The sequence below is a fragment of the Lontra canadensis genome, unplaced genomic scaffold, assembly GCF_010015895.1.
Source record: "Lontra canadensis isolate GAN:19392208 unplaced genomic scaffold, GSC_riverotter_1.0 scaffold3, whole genome shotgun sequence".
NCBI classification, from domain to species: Eukaryota; Metazoa; Chordata; class Mammalia; order Carnivora; family Mustelidae; genus Lontra; species Lontra canadensis.
In genome coordinates this window covers 3,655,384-3,683,213 of record NW_022630997.1, presented here as the reverse complement: position 1 = coordinate 3,683,213, position 27,830 = coordinate 3,655,384, and the positions used below count along the sequence as shown (strand labels likewise).

General features: G+C 45.5%; 2 protein-coding genes across 2 annotated transcripts in view; one reads left to right on the top strand and one right to left on the bottom strand.

The window, feature by feature from the left end:
* HSPA12A (heat shock protein family A (Hsp70) member 12A) overlaps nucleotides 1-1,240 on the bottom strand; it is a 150,212-nt gene extending 148,972 nt beyond the window's left edge. Inside the window, exon 1 of the mRNA XM_032878921.1 lies at nucleotides 1,141-1,240. Within this exon, the coding sequence (XP_032734812.1) occupies nucleotides 1,141-1,143 (3 nt within the window). The 5' untranslated portion in view covers nucleotides 1,144-1,240. The remainder of the gene's footprint in view (nucleotides 1-1,140) is intronic.
* On the top strand, nucleotides 1,076-25,354 carry ENO4 (enolase 4). The gene is made up of 14 exons (XM_032878943.1): nucleotides 1,076-1,303; nucleotides 6,471-6,599; nucleotides 7,362-7,552; nucleotides 9,003-9,148; nucleotides 11,242-11,411; nucleotides 11,506-11,637; nucleotides 13,187-13,240; nucleotides 14,435-14,491; nucleotides 16,591-16,758; nucleotides 18,922-19,047; nucleotides 20,371-20,566; nucleotides 22,162-22,229; nucleotides 22,736-22,853; nucleotides 25,079-25,354. Exons 1-14 carry the CDS (start codon nucleotides 1,142-1,144, stop codon nucleotides 25,231-25,233), a joined length of 1,872 nt encoding a protein of 623 aa, XP_032734834.1. The 5' UTR covers nucleotides 1,076-1,141; the 3' UTR covers nucleotides 25,234-25,354.
* Nucleotides 25,355-27,830: the final 2,476 nt, after the last annotated feature.

Here is a 27,830-nt window from a genome sequence, read left to right as displayed (position 1 = left end):
CTACATGCATCTACTGAAAATACCTATCCTGTTTTAAAGTGTCCTCTCACTCACTTTCTCATTTTATCCTAAGTGACTTGTGAAGCAGGCAAAGTATAATGGATTGCTTTCCAGATGAGCAAAATACAGCACAGATGTTTTAAGTGATCTGCTCAAGTCAGGAACACACACAGGCAAAAGTAGAACAAGAACTCCCTGTCCATCTCGGCCCATTTCTGCAGAAGTATCTAGAGCAGAGGGCACAAGAAGCTGATTGCGCATGACACGTAGCAGGTGTAATGAAGCCAAGTGGCAGCTGGATTTAAAAGAGCAGGACTGAGGCAGCCTCTGAAGGTGCAAGAGAAGGGATATGACCCAATGAAGTCTCACATTCCCGCTTTTCCTTCTCAGGTCTTGCGTATATCATTGACCACCCCTAGGCCTGTCCAAGCCATAACCATTCGGGGTTCATCCCTAATTTTTTCGGGCCACGCTGGTTTTCCCTCCCACTGATCTCCCGGAGTGGGGATGGGGGTTGAGTAGCCGGTTCTCTCCTGCACACCATAGCGTGCCCAGCCAGCACACTGCTAGGCTCAGGGCAGGTGGCTAAATACGGGCGAATGAATGAATTCCTGGTACCTCCACGGACCAGTAAGGGTATGTTGGTCCCCCAAGAGTGGGCGGGCATGGGACACCCTCGCCACCCGGAGGCGCTCACCGACCTCGACCAACGAGGTGGTTGCGGGGAAGGGGAGGTAGGATGGCCCGGGGCCGTGGGGACCACGACGCGCCATCAGAGGCTCCGGTCCCCCCGCTGGAGGCCGGGGCTACAGCTCCCACGCTTCCGCAGAAGGCATTTCCTGAGAGCATGGATTCTATCCCCATCAGGAAAATTGTCAGGGAAAGTGGTGGAAAATGACGCCGGCGGAGGAAAAACGTCGGGAGTAAAGGAGCCCAAGCCCCGGGCCCAATCCCTCACGGAGGGGACTCCCTGAGGAGGTTAGAGAAGCCATGCGCAGCTCCCGCCGCGGCAAGAACCAGGGCTGGAAGCCTCGCGAGATCTTGGGGAGGGGGCTCGGGAATCTCGTTGCGTTGCCTAGCGACGGGCAGGACGCTCGCAGGCCCCCACGCTAACCCCAGCTGTAGCCTTAAATCTCCTACCATGGGAGAAGGCGGCGGCCGTAGCTTTGGGACCACTAGGGAGCTGCAGAGGCTGAAGCAGCAGGCGATGGAGTACTACCGGGAGAACGAAGTCCCGCGCAGGCTGGAAGAGCTGCTCAACTCCACCTTCTACCTCCAGCCTGCCGACGTCTACGGGCACCTGGTAGGGACCTGGGACAAACACCCTCTTCCCTCCAGCCCCTCTCCCCCCGCCCCACGCTGCGGCAACGCCACGCGCCTGCGCCGTTGACTCGCGCACGCGCGCCGCCGCCGCGGGCTCGGGATCCGCGGTCTTGCAGGGAGCCGACGCCTAGGGAAGAAGCGGTACGGAAACGTGGGCGGGAGAAATCTCGAGAGAAAGAGAGAAAGAAAGTGGTGGACAGGCAGCGGTTAGAGGAAAGCAGGGTCTCGGCGCATTCGGGGCTGAAGCGACAGCTTCCTCGCTGCCTCTGAGCGGGTCCGCTCGGGTGCAGTGCTTTTTAAACACAGACCTTAATACCGCGTAGCTCAGCTTAGCAACCTCCAGCGGCCTCCGTTTGAACACGGATGAGTGCCTCAGCCTGCCCTAGGGCCTCATGCCCAGCCCGTTCTCACTGCTCCCAAGTCTCCTTCCAACCTATGCTCTCCTTGCAGTGCGCACCTTTCTCACCCTGGATGCCCACCCCCACCCGACCAGCTGCCACCCAAACTCCAAATTCACATCAGTCTTGCCCGTTTCGCCTGAACTAACTGTCCTCGCGTGTTCCTAAATCATTTCCTAAACGTAATGAGACCCTTCCTAGGCTTGCGAGCTTCATGGAGAGCAGGGGACTTTTCCTACCACCTGCCTAGCCCCTGTGCTCAGCACAAGATCAGGCACATACCTTAGCCTTAAGCAATGAGCAGTCGAAACAAACAAGCATGTTCTCATTTCCAGATCGATTAAGTCCTAGCCAACAATACCTTCCTCCTGGAAGGCAGTGTGGTTGGGACAGCCGAGTACGTACATGCAGTAAAGACGCACAGTGTGTTTACAAGGTTCAAAACCACACCTGGTTGCGACAGTTGATATGGGGGGGGGGGCATGAATGTTTATTTCTCTTGGTCGTGGCCTAGAAGTGAAGTTGTATGTTGGGGTGGGGTGGGGAGGGACGTGCTGAGCTCCCAGTGCTCTGTGATTTATGTTACTTCACTTAAATCTTTAGGACCAGTGGGAGGTAAAAATTAATTTCAGTTTTACAAATACGGAAACTGGCGCGGTGAATTTAGGTGATTTTCCCAAGGGACACAGTGAATAACAGTGACAAATTGAACCAGGTCTGTGTTCCCAGTACCAAGGGATTGCGTGGTACATAGTGGACACTCAAGCACTTATTTGTGGCACAAATGAATGAATGTGACTCTGGATTCCATTCTCTTTCCACTGTCTCTTACTTGAGGAATTCTTGAAAGTTAACTAGTCTAACTTCTTCATTTCACAAAGACACCAAGACCTTGCCTCCCAGCTACCTAGTGCAAAAAGTTAAGACTAGACACTTGGACTCGGGTTCCTCAATGTAATGTTCTTCCCAGTCTGCTAGGCAGCCAGGACTTTGGTTTGTACACTTCTCTGGGAGTTTATACCTTGGTTAGGGACAAAAACCACTGTTATGTAAAAGAACTGGAGTAATAGATAAGGTGATACATGATTGTGCTAGACTGAGGGACAGATCACTGTATGCCTGTCAAAGGAATTCAAGGATAGGGAAGAACCTGTAGGCTGTAGCATCTGAGAAAGTTTTGGCTTGGACTTTGAATAATGTTGAGGAATTGGACTGGCAAAAAGACAATGTCACTGCCTGAGTTTTAGCCATCTGTATTTTCATTTAGTTTCTCCCTCTATCAAGTCCAACTAAATCATGTTACCAGAGCAGCCTTCCTAACCCTAAATCTGATCATCTTTCTTTTGCTCAGAAACCTCCTGTGGCTCCTTACTGTTCCCTAAAGCCTGAAGTTCCTCACTTCCTCCCCTTGCCTTATCATACTCCCTCTACCCAAAGTATCTGCCCTTGACTCCTCCCCTTTGTCTGCCCAGTGAAATGCTACATATTCTCCAGTGTTCAGCTCAAGTGCCATTTCTTCACTGCTTCTGTACATATTTGAGGAACTGAGATAATGAGGAAGATCCTTGGGGGCAATAGTAATACAGTCTAGTCCCTTATAGTTTGATAAAGAGTTTGAGATCCAGAGTCAGGCAGATCTGATTTGATTCTTAGCCCTTCCACTTAGTAGCTGTAGTGGACTATGATATTGATGCTCCCCAATGAACCATACCACCATTGTGACTGCTCTTATGTAAATCTCTCCTACACCTTGGGACTTGGCCATATGACTTGCCCCACACCAAGCACAATGCAGACAAAAGCATGGTAAAGTGCTGCTGTATTGAGGTTCGTAGTATTGGAGTACTCCCTCCTGGAAACCAGTCATCATGTTGCCTGGAAGTCAATTACCCAACTGGAGAGAGAGAGAGAGAGATCAAGGTAGAGAGGCTCTGGCAGATGCAACAGCTCCAGGAAATCCTGTAAGAAAGACATGCCCAGCCAGCCTCTAGGATGTTCTAACCATCCTGGCTGAGACGCCAAGACACATGAGTTAAGTCATCCTGGATACTCTGGGCCCAGTCAAGTCTCCAGGTCATGGAGCCTGAATGGGAGACGCCAGGCAAGATCAGCCAAAAGAATTACCACGTTGAGCCCAGACCAGATTATAGAATCATGAGTGAATAAATGGCTTCAGCCACTAAGTTCTGGAGTCGTCTGTTACTAAGCAGTGAGTAATTAAGGCCTTGGTTACTTTACCTTATACAATTTTTCTGGAACTCAGTTTGCTCCTCTGTGGAATGGAAATGATATGATTTACCTTACAGGGTTGTTTTGAGAATTTTACGACATAATGTATACAAAGTTCCCAGGGATGTGCCTGACACATCAGTTTATACAAGATTTAATTTATGGAATCCTAAATATGCCAGGCACTGCAGTGTGTGATACAGTGATAAACAAGACACTCCTTCAAGGCATATACTAAACACTTAAAAAATGTTAGTTCCTTTCTCTTCCTAACATAATATTGTACATTGTGGAGACTTGTTGCTAGTTATTTCAAATTCACTATAATACACAACACATAAGCTAGATGATATTTTTTCCTCTCCTGATTCTATCTAAATTCATTGAGACACTTACTCTGTAACATATGAACCATCATCCTTAAAATACATGGATGGCTTGGGGTGCCTGGGTGGCTCAGTGCTTGAGATTCTGACTCTTGATTTCAGCTAGGGTCGTGATTTCAAAGTGCTGGGATAGACTCCAGTCTGGGGGCTCTGCACTCAGCGGGGAGTCTGCTTCCCCTCTCCCTCTACCCCTCCCCCTGCCCATACACACTGTCTAAAATAAATAAACCATATATATATATATATATATATATATATATATATGTAATATATACATAATACATATATATATACACACATATATATAATACATATTATACACACACACATATACACACACACGTATATATACATAAATGGATGGCTTGAAAATTAACTTTTGCTTTTTTGTGCTGGGGCACCACCTGTGGGTAGGAGATGACTTGCTATGTAGGCTGAGGTCATTGGATTTTGAATGCAAAGATCAGAGGCCTGTTCGGCAGTGAATGCAGATAAAGAGCCCAGTACAATCCATTGATGAGGTCCAGGAGGGTGTCCCCTCACCTTCCCTTCCTCCTCCTCTCCCCCCCTCCTGCTCCTCCAACGTGTAGAAACGCCCTCTTGAATCTTTTTACTTGGGCTTTTTGAGTGGGCTTTCTGCTTCAGCTTCGTGCTCTTCTCCCTCTCTCTTAGAGCACTTCCAAATGGCTTCTGCTTTCCCACATCAATGAAATGGCTTTCACCAAGGTTGTCGGAACCTTGTTTGAACACATTCTGTGCGTGAACCGCTGGTGAGTGAAGTGGAGCCTCTGCAGAAGCCTTCACCATTAAAATAGCAGATGCCTCATGGGGAGGAATAAAAACTGGCCCCCAGAAGTTTCCAGAGTTTGCCTCACAGCATTCTAGAGACCAGCTGACTTCCGGATCTTGGACAGCAGGATGGGTTAGGACCTGCTAAAAAGTGACATGGGATCTCTAAGAAATGTATGGGAAAACATTCTCAGGTGTGTCATGTTTGATGGACACTTTGCTTCCAAATAGGCGTCTCTTTGGAAAGCTAAGTCCTAATTTTCAAACAACTAATCTCCTTCATTGGGTAGCTTGAATCATCTAATTAAATCAGAGGTCCTTGTTTCAAAGTAAATTAATATGGCTGAGACTCCAATCTTGAGTTATTTTTGTTTGTTTTTCTCCTCCCTTAAATTCACTTGTACTACAAATTTCACTCTGAGGCACCGTCTCCAGGACCAATTGGAAGGCAACGTGGCAGATGGAAGATTATCTGATTCAGGAACAGCCCAAGTTAGTGTGGGCCTCATACTCCTAATTTGTAAAAACAGGGAGCATAACCACATTCCTCATTTTTCTAACTAAACTGCTATGAATTTGGAGGTAGACTTCATGTCCTTCTCCCTTTCGCCCATTGATTGAGAGCAGTTGACATGGATTCTGGACTCAGACTGCCTAAAGGCGAACCCCAGCTCAGCCAGCTGTTGTGCAATCTTAGGCAAAATATTTCATCTCTCTATACTCGCTTTCCTCATTTGTACGGTGGAGATTTTAAAAATACTGATCCCTATGGGGTTGTTATATGACATAAATAATGTGGGTAATGCCCTTAAAACAGTGGCCAATACCATGATCTATTCTTTAAAAATAAAACACATAACTATGGTTTAAGTGTTTTATAGCTCTATATTTTCTTAGAACTATTCTGTAAAATGGGGACATTTATTTGATTTCTAAAATTGTGGGATGATGTCATTTAAAACTGATTTTTAAATCAGTCCTTTTATAAGAATAAAAGACTTGCTTTCCTTTTTAAAAACTTCGTTCAAATGTTTCATTTTGCTTGTAAATAAATTCACATTTTACAGTCATTAAAAGAAATAAATATATGTGAGTCTCTGCTGAGAGTTCAAAAGAGAACAAATCATTCCATATCCTGGAGACCCCGCATCAGGTTAATCCAAATCTTAGCACGTGAGGGCAGGGCAGTTCCCACAGAGTTGATAGTTCAAACCTCACCCTCACCCCCGCATGAGGACACTGAGAGGAGAGGTTTAAAAGAAATTAGAGTAAATGTGAATGATCTTTTAAATATAAATTAGTCATGGTATTGTAATTTTTGTTTTTGTGTGTGTGTGTGTTGAAGGCAAACTGCTTTTCTAAACTTGCAAAGCCTCCCACCATATGCAGAGTAGTGGGGAAGAAGGTATTGGATGGACTGGGGCTTCCAACCCTACAAGTGGAAATATTCTGCACCATTCAAAATTTCCCCAAGGTAGGACGCAGCTTAAATGTGTTCTGTATTGTGTCTTGGTTCCTTTGCATTTATTGTCTAAATTGTAGAAAATTAATGTTTTGAAATTCCATGTTTGTGAAATACATACATACAACTTGTAGGTACTCATGTACATAAAGCATGAACCATACAAGGAAGCATTATGGCTTTATTATGCTTAAGTGCAATATGGGTACAGACATGGCGTGCTAGCCCATAGATGATCCAAGACGGAGAAATGGGGCAAAAATAGTTTTTAAAAAATCTGACATCATTAATGTGGTGAGTTCTGTAAATGTATAGGTATGTTTATAGATTCATATGTTTATATATAAATTTAGATAGATTTATAGATATGTGGGCTGATCAACATAAAGAAAAATTTCATTTTCATAATTATAATAATTCACTTGAATTGCTACATATTTGTTAGACGTAAATTTGCTACCGTCTCTGGGAGGCAAATAATTATGATTAAGTCTGTATCCTTTTAGCTATTTATTGGAGAGGCAGTGATAAAAATGAAGTTCAATGTAAGATTTTTTTAAGTGTATTTTAACAAGGTAATAATTTTAAATGTTCCCTGAAGTTGGGTTCCATACAGTTTCAACAGTTATAAAAATATCTCAAGGAAAATTACATATTCTCATTTTCCCTTTGAAACTGGTGATAAAATATGCACATTAAAAGCCGGATACATTCAATTTCTTCCTTTCTGGAAGAGGGAGGGGAAGATGTAGAACACGTTGATGTTATTTCCAGAGCATATGTTCGGTGGTGATCTCAACGCATTTTGAAGTCCACGAGAATGTTCTGCCGGAGCTGGCGGACGCGGAGCAAGAGGCAAGGTCCGAGGCGGTCCGCACCGCAGTGCAGTGGGTCAACGAAACCATCACCGAGGAGCTTCGGGGCCTGACGCCCTCCGACCAGGCTGAGGTGGACCAGGTGCTCAGGTAGATCTTCCGCTTGCAAACCAAAGTGTCCAGTACAAAGAGTATCTCTCTTTTTTTTTTTTTCTTTTTAATTTCACGCGCCAGTAAAACAGGTCTGTCGTATCTAGAAGTTATGGTCAGCAGGTTGAGTAAGAAGCCTATTTGAAAGCGGTGAAATGCTCTTTTCTAAAAACCTGGTTTTTTTTTTTTTCCTGTGTGAGGACATGAGGCCTCTCAGCCTCTTTTCCATGTGTATTCAGTCGAAGTTTCAGTAGAAAGTTTCTCAGCAAGAGCACTGGTAAGAATCCAGATGGTGTCCTTTCTGGCCCCCTACCTCCTGTGCCACCTTTGAGGGCTTCATACGCTTCCACTGAGTCCCAGTGGGTGACGCTTGCGGTCAGTCCTCCAACCACAAACAGGTCCTCCGTGCTCTGCCCACAAGTTGACTTTAACACGTGAAAACCAAGGCAGTGGTTGCTAGGGCCCTGTCAGTGCAGTTCAATGCCCAGCCAAGGAACAGTGAGCATTACTGTTCCTTTCACGCAAGTCCAATGCCACGAGCCTCTTGGCCAAACAGAGGTCAGCTGGATTCTGTCTCTCTCGAAGCTCCACCACTTGCTTAATTAAACAGAACATCCACAAAGCTGTAGCAGCTGAGGTCACAGAGGTTGCTGCCTGGGTTCTCCTCGAGGATTTTCATGGATTCCTGTCTCACATTTAGGTCTTCTCGTCCATTTTGAGTTCATTTTTGTGTGTACCTTTTGGGACTTCTCAAGATTTTTTGGTTTGTTTTTGTTTTTGTTTTTAAACTATTCATTTTAAGGTTTCTTCCCCACCAAAAAAAAAGAAAAAAAAGAAAATGAATTCCTGTCCACTGTACTATACATTTCACTATCTACTCTTGACTCATTTTTCTTTTCATGGTCATTTATTCAAAGAGAAAAATCCAGTAGCCCCTAATCAAATAGCATATTCAAATTTTACTTTAAATATATAAACAAATAGGCTCAAATAATTAAAAAAAAAACAAGCACCTAAAATCTTTAAGACTTTATTTCCAGGCCAAAATTAATTTTAGCTCTTGAACACAGGGTTTTTTTGTTTTTTTTTTTGTAAGATTTATTTATTTATTTGACAGACAGAGATCACAAGTAGGCAGAGAGGCAGGCGGGGGTGGGGTGGGAAGCAGGCTCCCTGCTGAGCAGAGAGCCCAATGTGGGGCTCGATCCCAGGACCCCAGGATCATGACCTGAGCCGAAGGCAGAGGCTTTAACCTACTGAGCCACCCAGGCGCCCCTTGAACACAGTGTTTTAACAGCATCATTATTTTGGGACCCTGGAAAGTGAAGCTGATTTGTTTTTAAGTAGCTAAAAAAAAGCAGGGTTAATTGTTGACACATGTTGAATGGAGGTCAGCAAACCAAAATTATGAGCGATATTCACTGTAAAGCCATATTTTCTTGCCATCAAGGACATTCTTTGGAAATAAAGCACAAGAAGACAAAGAGAGGAGAGAACTGGAAAAGAGCCTGGAAGACGCAAGAGTGTCCATCCCTTCACCTGTACCACCACCGCCGCCTCCTCCACCCCCAGCCAAAAAAAGGGGACAAAAGCAAGGTCAGTGTCTCATCTTGCAGAACCTTAGATAACTAGAGTGTGAGGAAGTAAGGCTGAAGCTCAGGCTGCCTTTTCAGTTAGAGTCATTTTGCTGCAGACCTAGGGTGGCCCCCCGCCCCAGGTACCATCCATGCTCAATGCCACTTCCTTGCTCGACGCTGCCATATTGGGCAGGCAAGGGTTTACCCCATCCCACTCTCCCTTTTGTTTGAAAAGAAAAAAATATTTCTTACCCAGAGGTGAGCACTTACCATGCAGAGTACACTACATAGTGGCAATGCTGGGGAGGACAGGGAAAAGGAAAGTGGCACGGGGGACCTTTAACTGCCCCCCAAATATCCATTAGCTCATTAAAAGCCACTCGATGTTTTAAGGATTAGTGATATCTTTTGATATGAATAACCAATATTTTCTCAATCCTATTAATAACATATTAATAAAAGTTCTTGTGGGGCGCCTGGGTGGGTCAGTAGGTTAAGCATTTGCCTTCGGCTCAGGTCATGATCTCAGGGTCGTGGGATCGAGCCCCGTCTCTTTGGCGGGGAGACAGCCTCTCCCTCTGCCCCTACCCCCAGCTCATGCTCATGCAATGTCTCACTCACTTTCTCTCTTGCAAATAAATAAAATCTTTTTTTTTTTTTAAGTTTTCATTGGGAGCCTTTGCTATTTTAGTTTTTTTAAAGATTTATTTATTTATTTATCTGACAGGCAGAGATCACAAGTAGGCAGAGAGGCAGGCAGAGAGAGAGGAAGGGAAGCAGGCTCCCCGCTGAGCAGAGAGCCCGATGCAGGGCTCAATCCCAGGACCCTGAGATCATGACCTGAACCGAAGGCAGAGGCTTTAACCCACTGAGGCACGCAAGTGCCCCGCCTTTGCTATTTTAAAGCAAATAGTCCAAGTTATCATGACCCTTTGTTCCATGCTTTCCAACATACGGTGAACTTCAGCCCCTCTAGTATTCCGGAACTGCTGCTCGTGTTGTAAATAGAGTTTTACGTCCTTCCAACATGCTCCTTGAAGGCATGAATCATGTCTCATTCAATTTAGCCCCACCAGGGCCTAACATGATGCCAAAGCACAAAGTAAACACCCAATAAATGTGGGTTCCCTGGGATAAGAAAGCACCAGTACCAGGAAGGGACCAAAGAGACCATGGAGACATGGTTTCTTATCTCCTGGACTCAGATGCTGAGGCCCAGAGAGGGAAGAGAGTCTCCCAAGGCAAAAGAATCATGTAAGACCAATCTCCGTGCACAGGGGGCGGCCACTGCTAAATTACCGGTAGAGATCTGCGGTGCATGTTCATGGGGCGGTTGCTGTTGACTGACAGAACTTGGAGCACCAGAGAAGGGAAGAAGTAGGAGGGGACAGTAGTTCGCTAAACCTTTACTGTGTGTTATAGGGTCATGTGCCTTATTCCGCTTGTCTTACCCACCTGACCCAGGCCAGCAGCTGGGGACCGGCACTGACCATTCACAAAGGATGGTGTGGCACCTGGGCAGGCTGGGCGGCGGCTGGGAGCAAATGAGAGTGAAAGGCGGGTGAGGCGGAGGGTGCACGGCTGGCTCTGGAAGCCATTTCTATTACAATGGGACCCCTGTTTGGGATTAGCCAGCAAGGTTACTAGTGAGATACACACACATGAAGAGATGTGTGCAGCAGGAAGCTAGATACGCAGGAGCTCTGGTGGGTGTAGAAAACAAAGGATTGGGATTCAGAGACACTCCAGATCTTCTTCCTTCACTTCCTTTTGGATATTGGGCAAGTCTTTTGGCCTCTCTAAGCCCTACTTTACTTCTAAGTGAATGTGGGATTGACAGTACCTGCCCTATACCATCGTCAAAGGAGTTCATATCGAATGTCTGAAAATTTCTTAGAGTGGCAAAATCCATGGCTACGGATGATTTGGACGTTGGGGAATCATAAGTGAAGTCACACAGAAACTTCTTGGGGGCTTGAGGTGGAGACCATGTTCTCCCCAACCTCAGTCCCCCCCTTTCTTCACATCTGTAAGCAAAGCATTAAAAAATAAGAGTTTTATCATAGTCAAACGTCCTTGAAAGGAATCTTTTATCCCTGTTTTTCCCTCCAGGGAGGAACGATACTTTTACAGAGAAACCTATTGTGCCTCCAGAACCCGTTGAACCTGTACTGAATGGTAGCATGGCCATAGGGGCTGTGTCACTTGCTGTGGCCAAAACCAGGGCCATCCTGGACAATAACCCCCTCTACTTAAATATTGCATTACTGAAGCACAGTCCGGTCAGTATCCGTTGTCTTCCATCACGAGGACCCGTGAGTATCTCAACACCAGTGAACCACATTTCTTGTTTCTCCTTGGTTTCCCCTCTTCCAGGAACAGCCCACAAAGCTCACCTTACCTTTGCCAATGGTGTCTCTGGTCAGCTGCGGGAAGTCATCACCTGGGAAGCTGAATTTAATGAAAGAAGTGATGTGTATACCCCATCCTGGATTAACAGCTAAACAAGTACCTTTGACGATCTCACACTACTTTTTCCTTTCTTTTTTTGTTAGGATTTTATTTATTTAGAGAGAGGGCATGAGCAGAAGGAGGGGGAGAGGGAGAGAGAGAATCTCAAGCAGACTCCTGGCTCAGCACAGAGCCCAATGTGGCGCTCGACCCCAGAACCCTGAGATCATGACCCAAGCCGAAATCAAGAGTCAGATGCCCAACTGACTTGAGCCACCCAGGCTCCCCTCACACTGTTTTAAAAAAAGGGCTCTGCCATCGACAAGTCTTTCGCGTAGTTCCCCAAGGCTTATGACACCAAGGGAGGGAGAATTAAATATAAAATGAAAAGAAAAATAATTTAGGCAATCAGAAGTGGAAAGAAAGCAAGACCTCAAATACAAGGGGCCCATTTAAGCCACCTTCAGTCTCTGGTTCCCTTCAGCACTGACTTATGCCTGTGACTCACCAAGGAGCCCTGGGTGAGTAACTTGGCAGCCTTGATGGGCTGGGAGGTTGTTACCTGGGGGAGTCAGGGCATCTTTTTTTAATGACTGAGTCACTGCAGCAGCAGCAGGAGGAAGCTGGCTCTTTGCCAGCAGTCAGTTCTGTTTAGGAAGAGCTCCAGGGCTGGCCGGACCACCTGGCATGCAAGAGAGGTTCAGTGCGTGCTTCTAGAATGAAGGACTCCTAAGTTGCATCTTTATTCTTAGTGGTGTGCTAGTTTCTATATTGTTCTTTACTGGCCTGAATGAGCCCTTGTGCCTCTTTAAATCTGCATGAAATATTCTACCAGTTAGGGCATTAGAAAGAACTTACATTTAGGTATTATAGTGGATGTTTTCAGGAAAAAGTACAGGAAGTTCCATCCCCTTGGGTAATACATTGAGTGACATTTTTTACTTAAGCTAGTGAGAATCATTATTTTTTTCAATCTCAAGATAATTTCTTCATGATAAAAAATTCTTTTTTAAAGAGAATAACCGTTACCTCATGATGGAACACTAGGAATTCATAGCTGGCTCACCGTCTGTCTGATCACATTCAGATCCTAGCCCCAGGGTCTTTCCTGCAGTTCAAATCTGTTGGGCTATTGGAGGACCAGCGTAGTTGGCATGCCATCCTTTATTTGTCTTCGTATGCAGATCCCACAATCATCAGGATATACTTTCCTATTTTTTAAGTGACAGTGGCTTTATACCAATTCACACACTGTCATGGAGAATCCCTTGGTGACCTATGACGTGTATTTGCAAAAAGAGTTGGTCAGGAGACTATGAAAGAGAATGAGTCTGACTTGATCCAGCCAACGACACCCGTCAGTTCTGAACAGCGAAGAAAGCAGACTGAGAAGAGCTCTCGTTCATATCCAACCAAATAAAAATTGAGGGCTGAAGGTTAACATTTAATCTTCTGATTTTGTAGACCACATCTAATCCACTAACCAGGATACCTTATCGGGGACCCTGCAAATATTCAGTTAGAAATAGCCAGTGTGTGTTGTAAGTTTTTGTATTTGAAGTTTCTAGACTACAGTTGTGGAAGATCCCGGTTATTATACTTACAGGGTGTGGAGATGCTTCTGGAAATTCAGAAACATATCAACAAAACAATTGAAATGGTAGGTAAAGAGAATCTATGGTATCTAATTGCTGATACTGATACCTCCCAGTATACACATTTTACTTTATTATGAAATTAATTCAGTATTGTTGTTATGGATATGTAAATGTATTCATTTGGTTTTTCATAGGAGCCAAGCGTATACATTCCCTCATTGGCCCTGGATCCTGTTTCTAAAGGCACTTGACAATCTAGTCAGCTGGCTCTGTGCTACAATCATCCCTTAGGAATTGCAAGGAAAGGATTTGGCCCCTAGGATGTGCGAGGCAGTTTAGTATAATAGTTAAGGCACAGACTCGGAGGTCTACTCCGAGGTCCCAGTGTTGAGCAAATGCGAGCTTTTGGCCAGACAGCCCTCAAAGGGGAGGCCACAGAGGCAGGACGATGACAGGGAGCCATAGGTACGAGTTCCTGGTTGTGCCCATGTTTGTCTTGTTCTCCACTATATGTCTTCTGCCTCGCACATCAGTTTGTTTCCCGAATGTGGTGTTTTTACCGGGGATAGAAAGTTCAGCTGACTCCGTGGTGCAAAGAAGCAGGAAAACTGTATTTGCATGTACTCTGGTGTGAGCCCTGATTGATTCTTGACAAGCATGCCCTAGTTTACAGAACCAGGAAATGCTCGGTATTAAAATGCACCCCTTAAGGGCTGAATCCTTACTCCAGAGCTCGGTCAACACCCCACATTGTGGGTATTGAAAACGACCAAATGTCCTTGGAAAGTATCTTTGCTTTTCATCTCAAATGATATGAACCAGATTCATCAGATTTAATGACCTTTGGCTGTTTCCAAGAGTCAAATCCACCCTGCAGAGGAAGTGTTTGTACCTTAACAATATTTAGAACAATATTCAAAACAATCTAAAGGCAAATCCCACAGTGGCGTTGCTCCCTAAGGGCAAGGAGGGGATGTCGTAGGAGTGAATAATACTTCATTTATATGAATAGAAATGCATTTATAGGAATGGAGGCAGCAAAGAAGGATGAGAAAGGGACCACATACCTGAGTTTGAGGAACAGTCTGGAGTTTTTCATCAGGAGGGGCTGGTATGGGGTGTGTGTGTGTGTGTATGTGTGTGTGTGTGTTGTGAGATTCACAGTGTGCCTGGTTAGGCCCCAGGTCCTGAAGCTCTGCTCACTGCCACAGAGTCTGAACATGGCAAGTGATTTCTTTCTCTCTTCTATCTCACAGCCGCCGCCTCCAAAAACAGAGACCAAAAAAGGGCATAATGGAAGCAAAAGAGGTCAAGTAAGTTTACGTATTTCTTAACCAGACTTCAGGATGACACAGTTCATCTCTATAACCCCTGCCCATGTTCCAGCCCCGGTCAACAGTGCTGCAGGCCCAGGGCTTACACACACACAGAAACGACACAGCGGTCCTCTACCTCCAGGAGTGCTGAGCCCCACAGCCTCCGAGCTGGAATGTCACTGGGCCCCGCCTCTCCGGCCACACGCTGCCAGGCCAGCGGCTGGCTCTCTAACGGACGCCCTAGGGGGTGTGCGGAAGCATTTATGAATCCAATATAATAGAGTTGAAACTCGATAGGTGACGTGTTGGGGAGGGTGAATCTGGCGGACCAGCCGAACGGCAGATAGAATGTTTTCGATTGTAATCTTATCCCTACCGAGTAAGAGAGAAACAAACAGAAGGCACAAAATGATAGCCCTTTCTTTCTTCGGGTCCTGAAAAGGCACCCAAAGCCCCATTTCAGACAAACCATTACCAGACCTCCGATTTTGTCGGTAGCCTGACAAACAGTTCTTGTCCACGCTGGCCGGGGTGGCCTCAAGAGCCTCCAGAAGCCATCACCACCTGATCCGGCCATGGCTTCGGTGGCTGTGGGTGCTCCGGAAGACACACTCTCAGATGCCTGGACTTTAACAATAGAGTCGGAATAACCAGTCAGAATTCTGGAGACGATGCAGGCGGTGATGGGACTAGTAAAGGCGAAAAGTTAAATTCCTCCTCCGCACTAGGAGAGAGAAGAGGAGTGTGTGAGGAAATACCTGAGGAAGTGAAGTACCTGGTCGGTAGATCTGTAGGGATGAGCACAACACTCTCACGCTAGACCCCGGGAGGGAGCCGGGGCCTGGGGACCAAATGACCCAGCGTCAGCGTGCTCCGCCTCGTTCCAGCAGGTTGTCCTGGGTGTTCTGAGAAACTCGGGCCAGCATCAGCCCTTCCCATGGTCAGCTTTCCTACTTCTTTTTTTCCTGTTAGAAACAGGTTAAATGGTAGATTCTAGAGAGCCAGCCGTACCAGTTAAGAGGCCTGAACTCTGGAGCTAAACTTCCTGGATTAAAATCTGTCGCAAGTTACTTACCTCTCTGTGAAATGGGACAGTAATTGTATGTGCTTCAGGGGGTTGATGTAAGGAGTAAATGTGTTTATGTAAAGCGTTTGGAACAGTAGCGGGCATTTAATAAGCTCTCAAGAAGTGATGCTTACAGTTGAGAAGAATCGAACAAAACTCGACTGATTCACAGCAATTTCCCCACCTGTTCCATTGCTGAATAAAGGATTCCTGTCCCTGCTGTTAAGAATGTCAGATGGCGCTTATAATTAACTCATGCGATCAGTAGGGAAATGGGATATTTCTGCCTCAGGTCATGTTTGCCCTTGAGTTTGGCGTGTACACACACACACACACACACACACCCTTCCGAATCACCGTTATTCTGCTTCAAATGTGGGATAATTCATAGTGGCAACTTAGAAGGAGGGCACAGCAGGGCTGACCTTGCATCAGAAACACATGGCTGCCTTTCCCGGGGCTGCTTTCGGTCCCAAACCGCCTTCCACTGAAATCCATCCTCAGTGCTGCCTTATTTTAGCAGAAATTTTCTATCCTTTCTCACGTAAGACCTTTCCTGAAGGAGGGTTCCATGTTCACACTTATATTCTTCAAAAGGAACATGGAATACAGGAAAGAGCAGGTTTGCAAGTGGGTGGAGGAGGACAGAGGTAAGGACCGGACAGATACTCAGAAGCACAGCCTGGAGATTGACTTACCGTGGGGTCGAGGCTCAGGTCAGCCCGTGTCCCACGGCAGGGTTGATCAGGACGTTATACAGGCACACCTAGGACAGAAAAGTGTGTTCCCAGGTCAAGCCTGAAACCATGAGGGGAGGAAAATTACTCCAGACGCTTTGGGCAAGCATATGCCTAAAGGTCGTGCAGAGATGAGAGAGATGCCCAGACATAAGGCTGACACAGACTCAGCAGACCACATGTTGAGAGAGCTGTGTGTGTCCGGTTGTCAGTGGTGCCTAGTTTACAACCGGGAAGCTCCAAGAACCTTACTGCTCTGTGTTGGTAAGCGTCATTTGCCTTCGGTCTTTTAGCAGCCCATCACGGGCAAGATGTCGCCTCTTGGCTGTTTGACCATTAATTACGACACCATAGAGCAACCGCTGGTCCTAATTCAAGGCATCTGTGCGAACCTGGGGCTGGACCTGGGGACAAACCTGCACCTCGCCATCAACTGTGCTGCCCAGGAGCTGATGGATTATGTAAGTTTCTGCTCTGGAACACGTAACTTGTTGGGTCCCCTTATTTTTAAATTAGGACTCAAAAGCAGCACATACCTGAATATTTTCCAAACAGATCCTATTGCTTTTATTAATACTGTGTGTGTTTTCCCAATATAAATGGAGTCGAGAAAGCCGACTTAGCTAATGACCAGAGAATAACATAACCATATAATTTTAGAAATTATACAGGAAATGTCAAAATAGCTACATATGGAAATTCTGTAACAAAAATTGCTAAAATGGGATGCTCACATTGCAATGGACCATGAGAGCTATTGAAAAATTACAAACTGGTATGTTCTGCTGAGTTCACTCGCTTGGTTGGTAGATACTGAATTTGTCAGGCATAGAAAACGGTTCTGTTGTAGCTATCATTGGTAAGCCCATCTGGCCAGGTAAGTGGTTCTGAGTTTCTGCTGTGACTCCCTTTTTAAATATAAAAATATTTCCAAGTTGTTGATATTTGTGGAGACTGTATTTTTATCTGACTAAGCCCATCCACAGTGTTATCCACAGCCTGGGTTAGGGGGAGAGAGCTTTAGCGATGAAACTTCTCCCGGAGACTGCACCCCGTGGGGACAATTATTTTAAAAAGAGAGGAAAACAGGCTCATTTTTAAAAAGCTTTCATTTTACTTCCTCAGTGTAACAGAGCAGCAGTTAACCTTTGGACTTGGGAAGCTGGCATGTTAGGGAAACTGGTAAAAGGTGTCTGTCTGCTACATACAAGTTCCCTTCTTCAAAAACACAAATGCGGAGTCTGATGTATGCAGTGCCCAGCGTGTTGACGTACATTTGTGGTGACTTGGTAATTAATGTCCCATTCAGGGGATATGGCTGAAGAGAATTCCGCTTTAATCTGTGATTCTTTTAACTTCAAAGGAAAACTTGAACAGCATACAAGAACTCTAAGTTTCAGCTGACTTCTAAGTCCTTTTAAGTTTTCTAAAGATACGAAGCGCAGGAAGCCTTGTTTAATGTAATTTCCTATTCTCCACATAATGATTGGTTCCTAGACATACTATTACAAAAAATAATTGCATGTTTTCATCAGCAATGTATACCGAGAACTATGAGTATACTGACTGCTAGTGCTAGCTAGAATGGGTATTTTTTGCTTATATTCAGTGAAATGAATTAGGTTGATATCAGATAGTTCTTACAATGTTAATTCAACATCATTAGCATTTCTTTACTGACAAGATAGGATTTTCAAGGTTTTGCAGTAAAGAAACTAAAAGTTCCGGCTGCCTTTTTAATCTGAGAAAAGTACAAAATCCTTTCAAGTATGGATTTCTTTGGAACCTGCCTAGTTCCAATGGAATCTGTCCCGCTGGCAGTCATAGCAGGAAGGTGTCAGCAAACCAGTCATTCTGTTGCCTCCTGCCTCCTTCTTGGTACCCAAATAACCCAGGGGCCATCCCTGAACACAGACTTGGGAATCAGTGCCAGGATTTGCAGAGACATGACACCAGATCCGTTAGCCCCGTTTACTTCTATTCTTGATGACCTGGGGCTTCCCAGACTTCAGATGAATGGAGTTGAACTAGAACTCTTTCAGAACCATATGGTTACTGGTAGGGCATGCATGCTACCTGAGAAGGAGATGCCGTCACATGGGTCATGGGACATTTCACAGTGGCTGTTCCTATCTCCAAAACCTTGCCCTGCTTTCAAATTTTAGGATATTCACAGTACAGGAGACCAGCTGTTTGTTTACTGTGAATGGAAAGATGCTGGGTTCTGGTGAGTGGGAAGCTATGCACTGCTGTCCTGTTTTATAAATTCATGTCATCGCCCATGGACCCAAGCAGCCAGGTAGCTGGCACCACGTCCCGAACCTAAGTAAGAAATTATTCCCCTCCTACCATGTACCTGGTCTTTTGTGTAGAAGGCTTTGTCTGAAGTCCCTGGAAGGAGCACCATGGAGCATGAAGAGGAATGGTGACGAGATTTCCCCAGGCTAGTATGTAACAGATATTTAAACTAAAGTACACAGATGTCTCATGGGACTATGGCCCAAAAAGGACGTTTACAATCTTTTATAGGCAATGAATAAACGCAAATGGGAATCCCGCCTTTCCCCTTTGAGGAATTAATTCCTCATTCATCTTTATTTTGTGATTGTCCTTCCACCCTCCAGAGTAGAGGAAAGTATGAAGTGATGCTGGGAACATACAAAAACGCAGCGGAGATGGTGGACCTATACGTGGATCTGATCAACAGGTTCCCTGCAATTATCGCCTTAATCGATCCTTTCAGGAAGGAGGTAACAGGGATCCACCTTGAACTGTATAACAACAGAGAGCAAAATCTCATTCTTTTGGCTCAGTGGCTGGAAATAGTGCAGTTTGGGTTGGGGTGGAGGGGCTCTGCCTCCACCTAGGTGAGAGGAGTTGCGCACTGAACAAACACAGACCCGAAGTGGAGGGCCTGGGAGGGCGCCTGTGTGCAGAACAAGCGAGCTTTCCCGGGCACTTGGGGGTACCCATGTTTGCATGAGCAACCCAGGGCTGGCCGTTGCATGAGCTCCTGCTGCAGCGGGCCGGTATCCTGGCCGCGCTAAGTGCTCCCGGAACTGGGCCCTCTGCGCAGCCCGTGTGGCATCCTCCTTCCACTTCCCACACACGCAGGAAAGTTGCAAAGGTGTATTTTAAAAAGGTTTCAGAGAGCAAGGTTTTCCTATCTATCCGAGCTTTGACATCCGGCGAGGGTTGTTCCTCTGCCAGAGGGGGCCATCACTCTCCCTAACGCTCTGGATCTCCAAAACCTAAATTCTTGATGGTATGAATTGGAGAGAACCATTAGATCGACTGAACAGACAGTCTCTGGGAGATCAGGCATGGATTTAAGTGTGGGGCATGAGAAGAGAGCTGCATCACGCTCAGGGTCCCTGCACCTCCCTTGGCCATCACTCCTGTCACTGCCTGTGCCACAGCCCAGGGCTCGCCAAGCCACCACCCAGCTCCTTAACCTGCTGGCGGCATCTTCAAACCTTGATCCGGGGCTCTGGCCTCGTCTGGTTTTATTGTGCTAAGATGGTCTGTTCTAATGGGATAGGTCAGAATCTGGTACAGTGGTCTGAGAGACTTGGTAGATCTCCCAAGTCTTGGGAGACTTGGCAGTTAAAACAGCATTTCATTTCATGTGATGGTCTTACCAACAAAAACAAAGGTGTTGAGAAGGGAGAGCCTAGAGCCTTCGCAGGCTCATTTCCTTCTGTTTTCTGTTCACCAGAAATAACAGTGGCATCTTCTGGCCAGCCAGTTGTTAGTAGCGTTACGGATAATACAGTGGGTAGGAATAGCTTGGCTTGGAAGAACTTCAGAATCAACGTGGAGCATTTAATGTGTGTTAAACATTTTATCCAAAAGACCTTCAAGCTCAAATTTAATCACTTGAAGATTCTGTTCCACGAAACTGGTTAATTTGTGTGGCCATGGTTCAGGTACCACTCAGCCGCAGAAACAACAGAAAACCATTTTGTGGGTCTCAGAAAGGTGTTTAACTCTGATGAGGCGCTCTAGGGTTCCTGTTGCTTTGTGATCATGCTTGATACATTTTAACGTTCGATTCTTAAATATTTACCCAGGACTCTGAACAGTGGGACAGCATCTGTAATGCTCTTGGTTCCAGGTGTTACATCATCGCAGGAGCTGCATCCAAAAGCATTTCTAAACTTCTAGAGGGTGGGGACATCAGTACCCCCAAATCCAGTGGGCTGATCATCAAACATACCAACCAAACTACGATCTCTGACTTGGTGGAAATAACCAGTCTTCTTGACAGTGAGTAGAAGTATAGGTCTACAAGACTCATAAGGAACTTGGCTTGGTTACACAAGGAGCCAAAAAGGTACAGTTTGTCAGTTAATAGAAAGCATGGTGTAAATCTTGGCAGAAAAACAAATTTCCAACTGTCCATGAGAGCTCTGGTGCTGGGAGACAATTTGCAGCTGGTGTACTAATCCACTTCCTGGTGGTCCCACAACAGTCCCAGTCCAGGAGTCCCACCCCCTGCCCCCCATTTTAGGTGTGACTGAGGACAGTACCCTCTCCGCTTCACACCACAGGACAGTGATCCCACTCGCCCACGCTGATGTTTTAAAAATTCTTCACAAGTTTCAAACTCTTTACCCCCGTGAGGTCTGTGAACATGCTTGCCCTGTACCATTGGCTCACTACTCCTTATCCTTCAGGTCTTTCCTCAAGGGAAACGTTTTCAGATATGTATGACTTTCCTGGCTTCCCCCACCGCTACCCGGTTGCTCTCAACCGCCCTCGTAGCTTCTGATACTTTCTCCTTGTAGTATTGGCCACAATTACATGTACGGTTATTTAATGTCCAGTATCTGCCCATGAGACTATGAAGTCCCATGAGCTCACAGGAGTCTTGTTCAGTGCCTGAAACATGGGTGAGTCCCCAGAGTTAGGCAGAAGGCTTGTCTAAGACCTGAAGCAGGGCTCAGAGCCATACTGGCAGCCAGCGGCCTAGGCTCGTGCCAGAAAATGGCATGGAATGCCTGTGGTCCCTTGTCCTGGTGATGGCCCACACTAGGGCCCAGGCAGGGCTGCCTTCTAGGTAGTAGACGGGAAGTCGCAGCCCTGGCCTTTCCTCCAGGGCCGGCCCACTCAGCAGGCACGCTGTCATCCACTTCAGATCACTGCCATGGCTCAGCCTCCAAAACACCAAACACTGTCTCCAGAGTAGGAGCCTTGGCCCGTGTTCTTTGTAGACTTGTCAAACTTCAAGGGGTTCTGAGATCCTCAAATTTGGATTAAGTACCTTCCACACTGTTCTTCAAATAAGTTTACGTTCAGAAAGACAGATCCCTTTGAATAAAATTCTACACGATGAATTGTGAAATCCAATGAGGCCTGTCAGCTCCCAAAATGATACCCTTGCACTTACTATTTTGTCTCAAAGATGCACACTTTTCTACACTGAACACGGACAAAATGGAAATGTGTCTTTCAGTTGTGGTCCCCTTTAGTGGTCCTAAAGATCGATCTTACAATTTATGATATCTTTAATTAAAGTTGGCATTCGTGTAGTATTTAGCATCTGAGTTACTGGAAAGAGATAAACAGATAAAACCAGGGTAATTAAAAAATACAAATGTTTAAGTCAGAATTCTCTGGTGATCAAATCATTGACTCTTCACAGGAAAGTTGTAAATCTTGGCAATTTTTTCAATTTTGTTTCCAGAGGCTCATACATGTGTGTGTGCACATACATACACACACGTGTATTTATACATACATGTACACGCACGTGTGCATACATATGTGTGTCTGTGTACATGTATGTGTGTGTGTGTATATGCCGTTATGCTCACTGTTCCTGTGCCATCTAAACCTGAAAAGAATTCCTCTGCTCACAGGTAAGCAGCACATCACGGTCTTCGGAAGCGCGGAAGGGGAGTCGTCTGATGACAGCCTGGTCGATCTGGTAAGTACTGAAAGCTGGTCAATTGCAGAATTGCCAAAACACTGCTTTTATCATGAATTGGTATTTCAGAGAAATGCAGTCTTTGGCGGAGAAAGTCATGTAACCTTTTATGAAAGACTTGCTTCCTCCCAGACAGCTAGCTTTTGCAAAGAGCTAATCTTTGAACTTTTTAAAAAGAAGAAAAATTGAAGTCCTGGGAAAATGATGAGACACTTGAGTGGCTGGGACGTGCACTTGCAGTCTAACTGCCTGAAAGGAAGCGAAACTGTCCTTAGACGAAATCAGCATGCTCCCATGCCTAGTAAAGCATCGAATGCGTAGTCACGCTGTTTACCTTTCCCGTCTGTTTGTTCACAGACCTCCTTGTCTACATAAGGATCAAATACAAAGTTAGAAGAGAAAAATCAAAACCAGCAGTGTCAGTTCCCTTTCTCCCTGTTCATTTTTAGCAAAATGTGACTTCTCGCTTAAAATCAATTTTGTCCACCTCCCTCTCCTCCCTTAAGGCCATTGGACTCGGTGTCCGGTTTATCAAGTTGGGAGGTCTTTCTCGCGGCGAGCGGGTGACTAAGTACAACCGCCTCTTCACTATAGAGGAAGAACTGCTCCAGAGTGGAACACTGGGTATGTGCTGCTTTCTTGCTTTGTTTTCACTTAGCCATGAATAAGAGAACAAAGATTGGAGAAGGGGAATTGGAGGCCCTCGGCGGGAGGGCAGGGGAATCCAAAGACAGTTACTAAGTGCTGACAAAACTAGGGTGGCATTTGCCACGATGTGCATTGTCTTCTTAATAGATTATCTATTTACCTGGATGTTTCAAACCCTCGCCCTTCCTCTTGATGAATAAGCTGTGTGGTGCTTTTCAATAGAATTAATTGACTGGGATCTCCAAGCCCACCTTTTATTATGGTCCACATTATAGCTAAGGTCTCTGCACAGCCCCTGAAAAGTTAAAGGCAGGTGTTTTCCTGATGATTCTTGAAAACAACTGGTTTTATTTAAGACAAGTAGACCGCATGTTAAGTTTAATGTCATCCGTGGGGAAGGCTGTGGTCTTGAGAGAAACGAACCAATCATTTAGGAAGTCAAACCTCTGCAAATTTGCATGCATAGAAGGCACCTTGTGTACTGGGCTAATTGGAGAGAAACACCCCAAAGATGAATTTTTACTCTTCATGTTCCTGTGATGGCCAAAAGCAGGTGCGTGGCACATAGAGATATTTAGAGACCAAGTTATTGTCTTTGCAATTCTAAAAATATTTTGCATTTTAGGATAGAACAAATGAATCACTATGCTGGGGGAAAAGTATGTGTTTATTTAAGTAGTATTGACAAAATACGAAATTTTCTTGGATGCTATCCATAAGATCTCATATGTGATAAATTTATCAGGGTCTGGCCTTTAGAGCAAATCAGTTCTTGCATATGACAGCAAGGAATTAGTCCTATGCCTCAGGATATGCATTGAAAAAATAAAGAAGCCAAGAGAGATTGTCATTAGGAATATGTCATGTTTAACATATGTTACAACCTCAAAACGCTTCCTAAGCTTCATAGAAAATAAAAATATGATTGACTCTTTCTGAGTTAGGTAAGGGCAATCAAAGTTAGTGTTGTTCAGTGTGCTACACAGGCCTTGTTTTTTCCAATAGGTAAAATCATATTGTCCTACATATTACCAGGTTGGTTTTTTTATGTCATCCTGACTTGTGAAAGCCTTAAGTTCCTAAATGACCCATCACATTTCTAGCCAGACTTCCCCACAAGAGAAAACAGCTGCTTCCAGGTATCAGAAAGGATAGTGACCTGAGGCCCAGCCCCTCTCCCGGGGCCAGGGCCAAGCCCTGGGCGTTCTGGCCTAGATTATCAGATCACAGGCATGCCTCATTTTATTGTACTCCGCTTTACTACACTTCTCAGATACTGCATTTGTACAGAATGAAGGTTTGTGGCAACCCTGTGTCAAGCAACTCCCTGGGCACCATTTTTCCAACAGCATTTGCTCACTCCACGTCTCTGTGGGGTCAGCAAACTATCTTTGTTATGATCTGTGATCAGTGATTAATTCGCTGAGAGCTCAGATGATGATGAGCATTTTTTAGCAATAAAGTATTTTTAATTAAGGTAGGTCCATTGGGTGTTTTTTGTTTTTAGGCATAATGCTACTTCTTGCAAACCTCACAGACTACAGCACAGTGTGAATGGAAATTTTATATGCATTGGGAAACCAAAAAATTCACGTGACTCGCTTTATTGTGGGGTCCAGAACCGTATCGCTGGGATCTCTGATGAGTGCCTGCGATGAAAATTTCCCTGTCATTGGCCTGTGGTCAGTACACCCCATTGACAGTGGTCGATAAATGGGAAGGAGACCAAGAACTGGAGAGACAGATCTCCCCTCTGAGAGAAGGAGTAGGACATCCTGTAAAAGTTCGGCTGTTAACTGAGCACGTCACGTCACTGTCCACATGGACCTGACTGGAACAAAGTCTGCAGTCGTCTGCTTGGGAATGCTTAGTTGGCGATGGTCTGTACTCACATAGTGGACTGGCCTCTCTTCTAGTTCCTCTGCTCCCTCTGGTCCTCTTCTGCTAAGCCTCTGCCCAAAGTCCACTTCATACTGAATGTTCCAGAAGGGCACCATGCAGACTGAGCAAGACAAGTGTATTGCACAGTTAACATCTGAGCAAAGTCAGGCCCAGTTCTGAATGGTCCTGGGACCTTTTCTAATGGTGAGGGGACACCTCTGGGCAGTTCTGGAAATGGTCTCCTTTACGTCACAGAACCAAGAACATCAAACTTGGCACCACTGGATTCAACACTAAACTTTATTGTTGTTGTTAAATAGGTTTCAATGAAGAACACATATTTTTTCCCTTGAATGATGAAGCTGAAAAGGGGACCAAGGCACCCGAGGCTGTGGCTACCGTGGCTGGCGAGCCAGCCGAGCTCCCGGAGCCCATCTTCCCCACAGAAGTGATGGAGGCGTCGGCCAAAGCATGAGTGTCTCCTGGATGGGGCTGTGGACACCCCGCCTTTCGGCCACACTGCTAGCATGAGACCCGCAGAGCCCATCTGTGTCTTCACGTGGGCTTTGCTCTAAAACATCCCTAACCAGCGTGCTCTTTTTATTCTTGTGATTTCACTGTTTGGTAACATTGGTACGTAGTATTTCTGCACAAAATTATGCCTGTAAGCTGTGTCTTCCAGACCTTGAATTTCCATGGGGATTTTGTGTACCAGCTCTCCCGTCCACTTGGGGGGCCAAGACCTAGTAAAAGAGTCCAGTGCCTCTGCTGCCGAGCACACACGTGGGGCAGTGACGTAGCCGTGCCCAGAGGCACCGGGGCATTTTTACCGCCTTCCTCATGCAGGAAGAAATGTGAGAACTTCAGTCTTTCTAACAGCCAAACAGCTGCTTCTTACTTCCTTGCCCTTCATCCCCTTTTCCCTGATTCCCTCCTCTTTCTAAATTTTCATCTTTATTCTATTACTTATATGCTTGTGGGTGTCCTAAGATCCTTTTTGGAAAAAGCAGCAGTCTAAATGAATAAACCCATCAGTAAATGAATACATATTCTGAAGGTAATAATGCTCAGTTACTTCCGCAACAGCATCTCACAGGAGACAAACGACATATCACACAGGCTGACTAAGTGCCTCCCTACTAAGGCAGTATTGGGGTTATGGCAGAAAAGTACTGGAAATAAATTTATTCAAACACATACCTTATAGATATAATAATATCCTACTGCCTTATATAATTTAGTTGTCTGTTTAAACTTACCATTTGCTTTCCTCCAAAATGATAAAAATTATGACATACTGACCTGTGGGAGAGTTGGCTAAGTTGAGATTTCTGAGAACTTTCCCTCTTAAAGAGTCCCCATAGGGAAATTTAATGGCCTCATGGTAACACCAGGGCCTTATGCTCAAAGCAGTGATTTAAAATGGGCTCAGTGGCACGTTCTCTCTGAGCGGGGCGGGAGGGCTGGCTGGTATCTAAGCTGGGAGAACCGTGTCTGTGGCTGCTACTACTGCCTGTCCTGATGCTTAGCAACACAGTGAGGCAAGAGAAACTGTAAGGAAATTGATTTTATTTATGTTTTTTTGTTTTGTTTTTTTGAGAGGGGGGAAGGGGCAAAAGCAGAGGGAGAGTGAGGATCTCAAGCAGGCTCCGCACACAACACGGAGCCAGACACGGGACTTGATCTCACGACCCTGATATCATGACCTGACACCAAAATCAACAGCCGGATGCTTAACCCACTGAGCCACCTGGGCGTCCCTGGAAAATTCATTTAAAAGGCAGGTGGAACATGACTGGGTGTTTGCATAGCCTTTGCGCATATCCACACACACACGGAATAGGGGAGATTATCAGAGAGTCTGCCCTGGAACCATAACACGAATTATTATAATGAAATGAATGGAACCAGCACAAAAATTTATAAACTAAGTTAATAACAAAATTAAATTAACCCAAGAGGTCATTTATTACCTCGACCAGGTCAGGACTTCCATTTCAATGCAGGGCACAGCCCATCTACCTCTTCCTCACTCAAGGACTAGGGTCACCAATGGAGAGGGAACATTCTCATCTCTCAAAGTGAGGAACACAATTTCTACTTACATCTCTCTCCATACATATATGGTGATATGTCATCAGTATAAAACATGGACTATATATGGAAATTACTGCAAAAAAAAGTAAAAGAGACTAGGCAAACCCCATATAAATCAGTGACGATGGGACTGGGGAATGTTAGTGCCGGGAAGAAACTGTTACATAAAGGCTGCCTGATGATCCTTCCGAGGTCAGTGGTGATGACGGATAGCTGTCCCCTCTCCACAACGTACTGCCACAGAAGCTGACGTTGTTCTATGATGAAAGCCCTTCAACACACACGGAGAAATCATCCCGGATTCTGTAATACGGACCAGCATTTACCTAACCTACAACCTAAAGATGGTCTGGAAGGATGACAATCACCTGTCCCTGTAGGATTCCATTTCCAACATGCCGTTAACAAAGAAGGTGAGGAAAGGGTTGCCGGTGAATGGCCGGAGCCATGACACCCATCTTTTTCACTCATTTATAAAATGTTTTTGAGGAAATAGCTAAGAACGTCCCCTGAAGACCTGCGCGCTGGTCTTCCTGGGTTGTCCTGTCTCGGGCTGTTTGCTGACAATGGCACCCCAGCGAGCCAAACCTCAACACTGATGTGAAAAGGAATACTGTAGGCAGAACAAGGGGAGGAAAAGCCTACATCAAATACCTTTCCACCAAGCTAATTTTCAGTGCTTTGTGACCACCACGAAGTAAGAAAGCAACTTGGAAAAGACAAGAAGACTTTCAAAGACCAGGTACTGATTGGTGCCGGGCCCCGCAACACGTCTCCCCAAGCAGTTACCTTCTTACGCTGAAAAGGACAGTGTCTTCCTAAGGGTATCATCCTGCTGACGAGTGTGATGAAATATGGGATGATGGGTCTGTGTGTCCCTCTACTCCTAGGTGTATGTAAAACCCGTTGCCAGCAGACTGCTGTCAGACCCAGGAAGGAGAGCATGAAGAAAACACGGGGTAAAAGTCCTCAGAA

Coding starts and splice junctions, on each gene's coding strand:
- ENO4 (XM_032878943.1), top strand. CDS start 1,142: ATGGGAGAAGGCGGCGGCCGTAGCTTTGGGACCACTAGGGAGCTGCAG. Junction 14,492..16,590: donor ATGGAAGCAAAAGAGGTCAA/GTAAGTTTACGT, acceptor TCGGTCTTTTAG/CAGCCCATCACGGGCAAGAT. Junction 20,567..22,161: donor AATAACCAGTCTTCTTGACA/GTGAGTAGAAGT, acceptor CTCTGCTCACAG/GTAAGCAGCACATCACGGTC.